This window comes from Mchenga conophoros, linkage group LG5, assembly GCF_057382185.1.
Source record: "Mchenga conophoros isolate Kocher_MC1m ecotype Shallow Benthic linkage group LG5, M_conophoros_male_GT1.1, whole genome shotgun sequence".
In the NCBI taxonomy this organism is placed as follows: domain Eukaryota; kingdom Metazoa; phylum Chordata; class Actinopteri; order Cichliformes; family Cichlidae; genus Mchenga; species Mchenga conophoros.
Window position 1 is genome coordinate 29,386,153 of NC_140530.1, and position 13,227 is coordinate 29,399,379.

The window sequence follows — 13,227 nt, forward strand, 5'->3', positions numbered from 1 at the left end:
ATATCAGGGAGCAATCTCACATTTACAGTGATTACAGGAAGGAGAGATGGTGTGTAAGGTGTCCTTCTCGGGAGACATCACCCCCCTCCCTTCCCTCACTGGGGATGTAGGGTCTGTCTGCCGGTAGCGCAGCTGCAGGGCCTAGCACTAACAGCTGATCCCTAACGTAAACAAAGGAGCAATGTGTCGAGTGTCCAAATACGGGTGAAAAAGGAGGAGACAAAAGAAGAGAAAAGTCAACATAACTAGCACGAAGCGGTAATGCATGATGGCAGAATCTGATTGCTAAGACATAAGTTAAAGGTTAAGAGAAGTAAAGAGGAAAATAAGAAAGAAGCTCAGAAATGAGCAGAGCTGCCATAACAGGTAACACAGTTAACGTTTCAGAAAAAGTATTCTGTCGTTTGTTTGCTTGATCATGCTTTAAACACATCAATATGCATAGTGGGATTATAAGTGAATACTGTGACAAGCACTGGTACTGAATAGGCAATCACTTAGCAGCAAGGTGAATCGGTGATGCATTAGTGTGGTCTGCACTTCCTCTTCTTTGATTGGGTGAAATGAGTTGAAAGTAATTGGATGAGGGAACCATGGGGAGTGCCCTGCATAATTTCAATAAAACGCCGTTTTAAACGCCGTTACAGCTGACACAGAACGTCATTAAAAACGCAGTTTTTATGTGTCTTTGAATGGCGTTTTCTGCCAGTGACGTAAAAAGCGGCTTTCAAAGACAAATAAAAACGCCTTTTTTTCCGCCACTCGGATGGTGCGTTCAAGGCGCCATGTGAGACAAACACCGGGTTTTTTTGTTGGCGTTTTAAATAATTAAACAGCGTTTTTTACGCCATTTATTAACCAAAACGGGTTAGAAAAGGGGCGATATTTGGCGCTAATGGCTTGCCAAAATGCTAAACCGAGGAACGCGCAGTGGTGCGTGCATAATGGCAGAATTTGTAGAGTAACGTTTGGTTGCAGTGAGTGAAGATACCTGTGAATCGATGTGTTTTAATGGAGGACAGACATGACTTTAAAAAGTTATTTAATGGTCAGATTCGGTGAGAACTGAAATGAGAAATGATGGGTGTGGAAGGCAGGCCACACGGAATTTATGATCACTGGAATTGTCACTCAGAAAGAGATAAACGATGATTATCAGACAGAAAAGCGGCTGAAATATAAGTTTTATTAGTTACAGTTTGTTGGAAAATAAATTATGGAAATGTGCATATATGCATAAGACTATAAAACATTCTTCAGCTTCCATTTATGTATTTTTTATTGGGCACTATGCCGAAAGGGGATAAAAATTATATGCTTTCCTATTCAATGCAAAGAAAGCAATCTCACTATTCTTAAAGTTGTGTTGTGTTTATGTTTATATGATGAAATTTCAATCAAATAAAGTGTAAAATATATTTGTCCTTTGATGACTGATTTAATCTGAAGGGTTTTTAAGGTTGCATGTTTTCTTCTCAACATTTTTAACTCATCTGACTCTAACACACTTTATAATCCACGTTTAGGTTTGCTAGGATAATTCTCGCCATCTTATTTAAAAGGGAAAATGTATATTCATCATTAATTAACATGAGCGCTTTAAGTCATCATGTAAATATGCCAGATTGAGCCGCACAGGCTAATTTTCATCTGTCGTCACTGGCAGGTTAATGGCATAAATTAAATTAATCAACAACACCAAACATTCAGAGACATGTGAGCATGATTAAAAGACAAACACATGTAAAGTAAACACATACCCATGTTACTTATTAAAAGTCAAACATTATAATTACTAATAAAAACACATTAGAATTGAGGACCTTTAGTGACACTTTAAATCACAGCATGTTTGATTATCCAGTAATGACTGTGTTACAGATTAAGAGAAAGAACTAAAGAATGTTACGTTCCTTATTCCTGTGTATTTTATTCATCATCATGATGTCAGTAAAAACCACCACGGATGGGATTTTCCATTAGAAAAAAGTCGGGGTCTACCCAGCTTGTTTGTGTTTTTCCAAACCTACTCTCCCTTAATGAAGGAGCAGAGGGGCAGAAACTCTGACCCTCTGTCCCAATTCAGCAGCAACCTACCATAAACAGTACGCAGCAGTGTCATTAATCTCAGCCTGCAGAACTCCTCACAGTAGTAGGCTATATTACACTCATTCACCAACTATATCATGTTTTTAAGGATAAGTTCTTAATTTCTAGTCTATGTGACACAAAACATCCAGATGAGTGGAAGGGACTCACTGGGTTTGGTCTTTACCTCACGACTCCTCTGGGCTGGGTGTTGGTTTCAGGATACAAATAGTTCATCTGATATCAACAGGGTAGGAACTGACGTAGTCCCTGAGGACAGGAAGATAAAGTTACAGGCATGTGGACAGAGCGTGTCACACCCCAAAGAAAACTATTTGTGTTAATCAAGTCACCCGTTTGAAAACGGTGTGTAACTCCTGGCAGTTTAAATAGTTCGCTGTGTCAGTCAGTGCAGGAAGATTAGAAAACAGAATAAGAAGAGGTCATTGTGAGATTTGAGAAGTTTGGGTTAAGAAGATGATCCGTATGCCTCAAAGATATTGCAGAGAGCTGGGTTTGAATCTGCCCCGAGTCTATTTACTGCCTGTCTTACACCAGTTTTTCTCCCAGGATTCCTGTCTTCTCTCCGCTGTCCTATCACAATAAGAATCACATTCTAATAAGGTGAAAAAACATTGAATCTCATTTTTTTTTAGATGCCAACAAGCTGCATTTCATTGCAAAATAAATGGATACGCTGGTTAAAGCAGATGACAAGAAGCCTCATACTGGAAGGAATAACATATATCCTAAGGGACAAACGGAAAACTTTGTAAAAGATTTGGATTTTGCCGTTCAGTCAGAATATTCTGCATTTAGTTGGTTTTATCCTCTGATCCGACGCGGTGGCTTCGTTTGAAGTGTTTTTGAAGCATGTGAAACGGAAAGCTCTGAGGATCCGTTCTCTTTGTTTTTGTTGTCTCTGGAAATCTTTTCTTACTTTTTCCTGAATAAATAATCACTGCAGCATGAGACACAGTCATGTTTTGAAGACTTAGCTGGGGAAGTGACAGATTTTTGTTTCTGTTCTCTTTTTTTTTTTTTTTTTTTTTAAACATAAGGTTAAGAAAGGAAGGATGGGTGACTTCCTCCTGAGGTTACTGAATGTTTCTTCTCTCTGTGAGTTAATAAATGACTCCTTTCTGTGTGAAACAGTTATGTATGTGCTGTTTGGCCTCAAGCTTGTCAAGGTGGAAAAACTAACACAGACGCTGATGAAGGAACACATGGTCAGATCACACACAGGCACATACTGTTTAACCTCGCGAGCATCTTGTAATTTCCGCTCATTCTAACTTAAACACATTCACAGGATCTCTGTTGGCAAACATTAATCTAATCTTGACATTAATCTGTGGCCCTAAACTGAAACAAAACTCATTTTGAGACTGTCAAAGATGTTCCCATTAAAGTTTAAATGACCTGGTCATATGTGAAAAACCACACATTAAAGCATGTTCAGGTTCAGCGTATGGCTTCATTTTCCTGTAGTTTTTAACAGTTGGTGAGGTGGAATCTCTTAACTCCAGCTCTATGTGTTAACACTAAGGAGCTATGATGTTGATTACAGCTAAGAACAGCCCCTTTGTTCTTGTTTTGTGCTGTTTTACACGTAGCGTGACATGAATCGTGGATGGTTTATCTCTCAGGCTCATAAAATGTTACTGAGATCCACTCTGATCCCTTCAAAGGGTTTTAACCCAAACAGAAACAGGTCAGAGTATACGCACTCACCCACAGTTTATGCTGTTTTTCTTCCTGTTTTTTATCTGATGTGTCTCAACCAAATTCCCGTTACTATTGAAATTACTGCGGCTATATCCTCTTTATGTTTTCACAAGAAGCCAATACACTATCGAGAGACCGAATATATCAAACTAATAAATAAATAGAGGCTACAAAATACAAGAGTTAGGACGTGATTTTACACCCATCCATCCATCCATCTTCTGCTGGTTCTTACTTTGAGTGTTTTTCTTTCTTAAGTTGGACATTGCTTAAATTTCTGTCTGTTTATTTTCAAGGTAAAAATAAACTTCTGCAGAAGCACACGGAGGGATTTTAGTGGTTTTGGATCCAAGTCACTGTGGAGGAATGACAGAAGCTGTACGTCATAGGTGTCAAACTCTGGCCCGCGGGCCAAATTTGGCCCGCAGCCTAATTACATTTGGCCCGCGAAGCCATACCAAATGACTATTAGAGCTGGCCTACTGGTATTATACAGCTAATATATATATTGTTTAGTATTAAGCTTTGCTTGTTCCATATTCAGTTTTTCAGCAAAACGTGTTCGAGTCTATAAGAAAAGATTCATTCTTATATCTGGAGGAAGATTTTTTTTTCAATAAATATTAACGTTAGCCCGCGACTTTGTTCCAGATTTGAATTTTGGCCCACTGTGCATTTGAGTTTGACACCCCTGCTGTACGTGTTCTGACACCCTCTGCTGGTCATTCATTAACATTAAAAAAAAAGAAAAGCCTCTGAGGGGAAATGGCTGTTTATCTCAAGCTAGTGAGGATGAATAGATCTTTTTATAAAGACTTTTTCTTATGAATAAATAAAGAGGAAACCAGAATAAAAAGGTTATAAACATGTCTGTTGGATTTGTATTACAACAGGAAGTGAAGCAGCCGCATTTCAGCAGACTGTCATTTACTTTAACGGTGTGACTTTATGTGCAAATAAAAGCAATAAAATCATTTTGTTAAAGCAGCACAGGATTGGACTGCCAGGGCCTCCACCTCTGACCACCGGTCAATCAATGATGGCCCAAGTCCCTTTGGCCTTGCCTGCTGGTGCAGGCCACACAGGAAGGCAGGCCCATGTGGTTCTTTGGGGCTGGATGGGGCCACAGGAACTCCATCCTTATAAACAAATTCACTGTCCAGGTCCTACCTACTGAACTTTGTTTCAAAGTCTGGTCATTTCAAACAAAGCCTGTAATTTTCTCATAAATACTGATGAACGTCTTTGATGTCATAGTGTGGTTGTGAGAAATTTTACAAAGTGTTAGCAATAAAACCAACAGCCACTCTAGTGTAAAAGTTATGATGGCGTACATTTATTTGAACACGTCTCCTTTCTTGGAGCACTCTTTTCAATCTTCTCATCACTTTTTATAAAGCAGAGAGAAAATAAATCAAGTTTAATACACATGAAACACATGAAAATGACTCGATGTTTAAAGAGATTCTTGTACTGTCGTCAGATCAGTTTCAAGCTTTTTCCCCTCATGTTCTTTGTGGTTTAATCAGCAAAATAAGCTGATCAGCTTCACTGATGCGGTAAAAGAGTAATTTCTCTTCCACTGTCCTCAGCACCGACTCCACGTGACTGCGCAGCATCTCTTTCCTGTTACACCTGAGTCAGCCACATTAAAGCAGTGCTTCTATCTGAATGACAAAAAGCCTAAAATAGATTTCACTTTATCAGTCCACTCTCCTGTTCTCTGTCTGTCTGCTCAGAATCACTCTTCTTCTTTTTCTCGGCCTCCTCTTCTGCTTGTTTCCTCTTCTCCTCCTCTTTCTCCAGCTCTTCCTGCTCTTTGGCATCGGCCTCCTTTAGTTTCTCCTCCACATCCTGAGGGATTTCTACCTCCATCAGGTTCTCCATGCCCTCCTCCGGCTCATCTCCTATCAGCACCTGGGTGAGTTAAGATACAATCGCATTACACCTTCACATTCGAGGCCCCCCTTTACTTACATGACATGAATAAAGAAAAGCACATCACTGACTTCCTGCTTTGAAACAACACAGGAACAAGAATAGAATAGGTTTGGTTTTTATTCATAAGTCCAAAACTATAATTAATAAATGTTTACTATTACATTTTTACTGACTTTTAGTTATTCTGAGAGCTATAAAGTTCAACACAGCCAAGGTTGACATGTATCACGAATGTGACTATTAGCTGTATTTATTAAGCCAAATTTTCCATTTCAGGCTCCGAGCATGTTGAAATAAAAATGGGCAATTCACAGCTCATCCTTCCACACAAAATGATCCCTATGAGTGTCATCTACTCCAATCAGATGATGATAAAATGCAGATTAAAAGTCTATAAAGAACATAAATAATATAAGTAAAATCAGCACTCTCACAAAAGAGACAAAAGGTTACCGTCTCGTAGGCTAATAAAGATCAAAGCATATCAGTTGTGTTGACTGGACAGCTATTCTTGGTGTGTTAGTCGCAGCAGACTAGAATCACGAATGACAACATTTATACATTTTCTGCATTAATAAATGCAAATTCCTGTGACACACACACACACACACACACACACACACACACACACACACACACACACACACACACACACACACACACACACACACACATTCAGTATTTAGTAAGGTACTAAAACCCTGATCATAAACTGCTCCCAACAGGGTTTGGTTCAGCACAAGTTACCGTGGTTATTTAGGTAAAAAGAGAGCCACCTCTGTGACATAGGACACCCCAACTTTAAGCCCACTTTAATCTTGCTTCACAGTGTGCCCCTCAGGTGTTAGTTTTCCAGTTTAGACAATAACCAAACATCTAGATTTTTCCTACCTGGACCAGTTTCTCACAGGCCGCTGTAACGTGGGCGTCCTTCTCCCAGCGGTGGAACTCTCTCATGATTGGATAAACATTCTTCTCTTTCAGCATCTGCCGGCCGGCTTTAGTTGCAGTCAGCTACATAGAGAGACAAGCAGTGAGGAGCTTGACATAAAAACATAATTACCTAATCTGTGTGCGTGTGTTTGTTTCCGAATGTTTGTGGTTTTGTACCAGTAAGAGCGTTTCCAGGAGCATCTTTCGGATGTCTGGGTCTTCCTCTCGCTTCTTGTCCTCGGGGAGGTACTGCAGGTCGACAGGCAGGCCTGGACCGTAAATTAGGTTCTGTTAGAGTCTCAACTAGCAGTAAATGGATTTAATAAAATAATAGTCTCTTAGTCCTTCTTTCTCAATATTATATGATGCTGTCTGTGGCTCTCAGCTCATTATATTCCCAGACTCTAATCATACTTGAGGGGTTAAACCATCATGACAATCTCACTGATGCAGGGATTATGCACGGCTGAGAATGCAGAAAGTTGCAGACACCAAGGATAAGTAGTGCTATTTATTAAAGTCCACTTCAAGATACACGGTGCATTGTTATGTCTCTTCACAGGATGGCACACAGCAGATGCCCACACAAAAAAAAAGATTCACATCCCATGGACCCAAGGGGACCCTAGAATACTCACAGTATGTAAACTGTAAAACTTTTACCTTTCATGTCTCTGGGTCATCCTTCCAACACTTATTTATCATTTTAGTCAAGTCTAAGCACTGCATGGTGAAGTCCAATTTATTTAGAGCCATCTGGATGTTAGCTTTTTGCAAGGAAAGAGTCTTTTTTTCATCAGCATGTGTGGAGCTGGTTTCAGACCAGAAACCACCTGTGAAGCTGCTGTGTGGTATTTTGCACCAGTGTGTTAGCACTGTGTTGAGTGTTGAGCTGCAGCAGAAGCTCAAACCCAGTAATCAGGTTATAACAATAACGGCAACAAAAATATCAAACCTGTGCCACAAGCAGATAAACAACATTGGCAACTTCATGAGTGAGTGATTTTCACATTTTGGCTATTAAATTAATTAAACATCTTGTCACATATCAATCTCACGTCATGTTTTTGGTAGCGTCTCTTTTTCAGTAGTGAATGTTCCAGTTACTTCTCATTTTTTAAACTAAAAGTGGAGAGGATCACTGCCCTGCATGTCAGTATCTTCTTTTAATTGTTCTTTTTCTATATAATTTACCCAGGAAGTTTAAATTTATTATTTAAAACCTTTCCGTATCCCTGGTTTTAATAAAAACTATATAAATAAACTTAATTAAAAATTGTATTATTCTTATTCATATAGCAGGTTGTGTAATTGAGTCAAAATAATCTGCAAATTGTGTGTTTACAGAAATGGAACATGCAACCAAGTTTGACAGAGTGGCTTTCTTATGCAGTGTTAATTTATTTTGGATAAAACCGGAGTTTGATGCCAACGAGGAAACAAGGTAGATAAGACTGAAATATGAAATATTACTGATATAAAGTGATATTACTGATATAAACACACACCTTCATTTTCCTCCTCTGTCAGCTCCTCTGGACCGGCCAGCGGCAGCAGGAGGAAAGGCAGGATATCCACAGCATCGCTTAGCAACCACTCGTGATGAGCTGCAGAGTGAACAGAGGTGTGAGGTATAACAAATCTGGTGTTGTGGAGGCGACATCACTGAGGTTAAACTCTAACCCTAAACCAGAAATCTGAACCTCCACTGTAAAAAATGTGGCCGAGGCTCCAATTAACTCTTTTTATCTACGGTGACTTTAGCCTAAACTTCAATAATGTGTGTCTCACCGTGGTCAAAGCAACAGTTGCGCAGGGTGCCTATGACTCCGCCCCTCCTCACCACAGATGACTGGTACTGAGTGAAGGGCAGCAACCTCTGGACTACACACCTGAAACACACCCAAACATCATTAGTGCATGCTGCAGGGTCAAAGCATGGCAGTGTGTAATTTTAAGAGAATTGACTGTGAACATGCACCTCCAGTCATGAACCACATTTTGCCAGTAATTTAACTTCCAACAAGCCTCAGCATGTGAAAGCTCCTCTCAAAGATCTAAGATGTTGTCGGTATAACAAGTGCAAATCAGAAAGCAAAGCTTGTCCCAGGTCAGCGTTATTCTCGGGTCAGAACGCCTCTTCTGTAAACATTTAGTCCCCTGTGGGGCAATGCAGGAGGTTCTTGAAGCTCTCCTTGACTTCATTTTACTTTTGGACATGTAGGTGGAAAAATTGTACTTACAGTTTTAATAAAACTGGGTCCTTATCTACACATACACACCTATTCTTTTAAACCAGATTATCCTGCTTTGTTCTCCAAAAACAGAGCATGTCAGTGTTATAAAGCAGGGTGCCTAACTCATTTTAGCTCATGGGCAAAAGAAGTCTCTCAAGCAGGCCAGAGAACTACAACTAACGCCCGATGACCTGGTAAAAAGTGTTCTCCTTTCTTTTAATGTAAAGATATTTAAGCACATTTTCCTGACCATCAATTTATAAAACTGATGAGAAGCATCCTCAGACGTGTTTAGAAACAAAAGTGTAATTTTAACAATATGTCCCAGTCGAATCAGTCGAATGTCAATACAAACAAGATGACGCAGCAAGAGCAATTTGTGTGTCACAGGCAGGAGGATGGAGGAAAGAGGAGACGAGGATATCAGCCGAGTCAACTGTTTTCCAAAGGGTGATATTTCAGTGACCTAAAAGGCTAATATTCAGAGAAAAAGCTGTGTATGATCGAGTCTCCCCAACTCTGTCTCTGAGCTCTTGACCAGCAGTGAAGTCAGTCACCTGTCCTTGTCCATCAAGTAGTTTCTGGCCTCAGGCAGCTGCGTCAGGTTGGACAGCAGAGGACCCAGGTAGTGCAGTTTAGCGTTCTTATTGTAACCTTCAGTACAGAAGATCTGAACAAGCTGTGCCATACCGACGTCCTCCTGCAGCACCTGAAACAGAAACAGTTTGTCTCTCATTATCCATGAGGAGGAGATTAACATGACGGTAAAGCTAGAATGATTATGAATTCAGTCCTAAAATGAAGCGCTCTGACTGGACGCACCTTGAATAAAATCTTGCAGGTTTTCTCGTGTCGCGTCAGATTTGACAGGATGGTGCAGATCTGATCGGAGAACAGGTACTCGGGGTCCAGAAGGTTCTTAAACAACACGGGGACAACTTTGACATCTTTCACCAAAACCTGAGGGACACACAACAACCAGCAAACGCCCGTTACATGTTTGTTTTAGAAAAGGAAATAAAGTGAACACACAAAGTTTTCAAGGGCTGCGCTCGAGTCCACTACCTGATGAAGAGTCTCATCGGCTGACAGGTTGATAAAGATGTGGTAGCAGTCCTTCACTATGGCAATGGAAGGGTCAGAGGTCAGGGCAAACAGGGCAGCAATTAGATCAGGTTTAGAGTGGAGAAAGCGGCAGCCATCCCTGACATCAAACACAGGGGAAAAAGAAAGTAAAAAGATGGAAATATGTACATATTTACTACATTTATGGCAGAAGTCACTTTAAATAATCCTCCCACCTGTTTCCAGACAGTCCCAGGATGTACTCAGTGGCCTGACCTTTGACATCTGGACGTGTGCTGGGAGTCAGGAAGGAAAGCAGCTCTGCAACCTCAGAATCACTCAGCATCTTCAAACAGTGTCTGATCAACAGAAACAAAACCTTAACCACACATACAGCTCTAAACTCAGGTCAGTAACATGATTGGGTATAAAAATGAGCACGTTAAAGAGACAGAGTTTCTCAGAACTAAAGATGATCATCAGTCTGCAAAAACTGCATCTACTAACTGTGGCTCAATTTCAAAAATAATGTTCTTAAGTATGACATTGAAAGGACTGTGAATATCTCATCATCTGCAGCACATAATATCTTTTCAACTATTCAAGGAATCTGGAGAAGGCTCTGTGCACAACACTGTGATCTTCAGGCCCTGAGGCTGCACTGCATTAAAAACAGACCTGATTCTGCCATAAAAATTGCTGCATGGACTCAGGAACACTTCCAGTTCACTTCCAAATTATTATCTGTGAACACAGCTCATTGTTTCAGACACAAATGTAGGTTAAAGCTCCATCATGCAAAGAAGAAACCATATGTGAACATGATCCAGAAACACTGCCGTCTTCTCTGAGCCAAAGCTTAAAAGTGACTGAAGAGAAGTGGAAAACTGTGGCCAGACAAATCAAAATTTGAAATTTCTTTTTGAAAAACATGGACACTGCATCCAAAATACTAAGGAAACTGTGGAAGTGCATTAGTTCCAGCAGCTGACACATCTGGAAAGGCACCATCAATGCTAAAAGGTATATACACATTTAAAAACCACAGGCATGTTTTTCAGAGAAGAGCTTGTACATCTCAGAAAGACAATGCTTATCATGAAATCATGGCATATCATGAAACACAAAATGATGACAAGCAGACCCAGGATGATTGAACAGCTAGAATCAGGCAACAATGGGAGGAAAATCCTCTCTAGAAAGTCCAGCAGCGACAAAACGAGATAATAGTTTTATTTAAAATGGACATTTTTCCAGTTTAAAGATCTGTTCTCTGGGTTCAAAGCTGAATTAAATCTGGGTTTCTGAAACTCTGGAAATTACTGCACACTGTTTTATTTACATTTAGAACAGTTAAAATTATTCCGGTAATGGATTTGTTAGGAATTACTTAGTAATAAGACACATTTCGAGTAGTACAGCGCTAAACACTTTAGAAAGTCTACTGTCTTTTGTACACACAGGAGCCTTTCAGCACAGCCTTGTCAGATGCTGTGAAACCTCAGCGTGTCTCCTCTTGCTCTTATCTTACCTTTAACTGTCTAAAGAGGAGGCTTTCATGTCGCTTTATACTTCTTTTTGTTCCTCTTCTTGTTTTATTCCTCTAACATCAGATGTCATGTGTAATAAACAGAAACAGCTCAGGAACATGTGGACACCACAGCCGATCTTTGTTCTTCTTCTAACCGTTTTCAGCAGCTTTAAATCCCCCTGCTGGGATTTACCGCCCCCTGGTGTTCACTACATGAGCTGCCACAAATTTTACTTCAATTCCTTCATGCAGGAAACTGGAGGGCCACGAGTGCCAACATTAAATACATGATTAAATATTTAATTAAATGTCTGATTAAAAAAAAAGGAATGAATACATAATTTTTTGAATGTTGTGCATGAAAAATGTATGGAATTTTATTTAAATATGGAATATTTAGATAATAATTTCCAATTGTAATTAGTTAATGACACGTTTAATTACTAATTTAGTATTTATTTCATTTTAGCACTTATGTTCCTCCATATATTTCTACCTGCCTGCCTTGAACCTTAATTATTTCTTATGTAAAGAAAAAAAATTCTCACAACCTATGACATGAAATAGTAACGAAGCGGTTTATAAATTAATTTTAAAATAAAAAAATAATTTAAACAGTTTATTAATTATGTCATCCATAGAAAAAAAAAGCAGAAAAATTACAAAAACAACATCAAACAGTCAACAGGTGCAAAAGTTCATGTTTAATTTGGATAGGAGTGGGAACATTAATTTGACAGAGTGTCTAGGGCACAGGTGTCAAACTCCAGGCCTCGAGGGCCGGTGTCCTGCAGGTTTTAGATGTGTCCTTGATGCAACACAGCTGATTTAAATGTCTAAATTACCTCCTCAACATGTCTTGAAGTTCTCCAGAGGCCTGGTAATGAACTAATCATTTGATTCAGGTGTGTAGACCCAGGGTGAGATCTAAAACCTGCAGGACACCGGCCCTCGAGACCTGGAGTTCGACATCCCTGGTCTAGGGGGTCCTACCCTTAATAGTTTAGGACATTTTCAACTACATTACCTGCAAATGTACAAAATATATGAAAACTATATATCATTTTCTTTATTAAAAAAAAAACAAAAAACAAAAACTTCATTTCTATAGTATTGTTTCCACTATCAGTTAATGAAATAAAATTTTTGAATAAAACAACAGAATTTTAACCATTTAAATATCATCTAAGACTTATCACAAGAAGCGCTGATTATTTATTAAGTTGTGTTATTAATTATTTAGATCTTTGAAGTAAGCATGCTCTTTCAGAAAACACTGACACACAGATGAAATACTCACCTGTGTTTCTGTCCTGTGTGTAAAGAAAATCTCATGCACTGACCTTCTGTTGAGCCACTTCACCTCTAATATGAGTTAAACTCGTGACTTAACCTTTAAGTCTTGCACTGGTAATAAACTGCAAATTAACCATGGATGTAAAAAAAAAAAAAAGATGGCTCTATGATCTGACTTATAACTTATTATTTCTATTTGATGGCTGAATTAAATGTTAAAAGTTTGCAGAATTAAGTTTGTCAGCCAGCAGTGCTATAAAATTACCTTTTGATTGTAAATAGTTCAGCGGGATTGAAATTCAGTGACTGTTCTGGCCACTGTAACAGAAATCCGGCTGACAGCTTCTTCCCTGAATAGCTCCTGCGCAGTTCTGGGGTGTCCTTTGGCTTGTTGTCCGGTTCAGGTAG

General features: G+C 39.3%; 1 protein-coding gene across 1 annotated transcript; it reads right to left on the minus strand.

Annotated features, from left to right (window-relative positions):
• Positions 1–5,130: 5,130 nt before the first annotated feature.
• On the minus strand, positions 5,131–11,667 carry hgh1 (HGH1 cochaperone). The gene is made up of 10 exons (XM_085274742.1): positions 11,524–11,667; positions 10,229–10,351; positions 9,993–10,131; positions 9,750–9,887; positions 9,485–9,636; positions 8,482–8,582; positions 8,199–8,297; positions 6,868–6,959; positions 6,649–6,771; positions 5,131–5,733 (listed from the first exon to the last, which is right to left on the minus strand). Exons 2-10 carry the CDS (start codon positions 10,336–10,338, stop codon positions 5,512–5,514), a joined length of 1,176 nt encoding a protein of 391 aa, XP_085130868.1. The 5' UTR covers positions 10,339–10,351; positions 11,524–11,667; the 3' UTR covers positions 5,131–5,511.
• Between the last annotated feature and the right edge of the window lie 1,560 nt (positions 11,668–13,227).

Coding starts and splice junctions, on each gene's coding strand:
- hgh1 (XM_085274742.1), bottom strand. CDS start 10,338: ATGCTGAGTGATTCTGAGGTTGCAGAGCTGCTTTCCTTCCTGACTCCC. Junction 9,637..9,749: donor CCTGCAAGATTTTATTCAAG/GTGCGTCCAGTC, acceptor TTTCTGTTTCAG/GTGCTGCAGGAGGACGTCGG. Junction 5,734..6,648: donor CCTGTGAGAAACTGGTCCAG/GTAGGAAAAATC, acceptor TAACTCACCCAG/GTGCTGATAGGAGATGAGCC.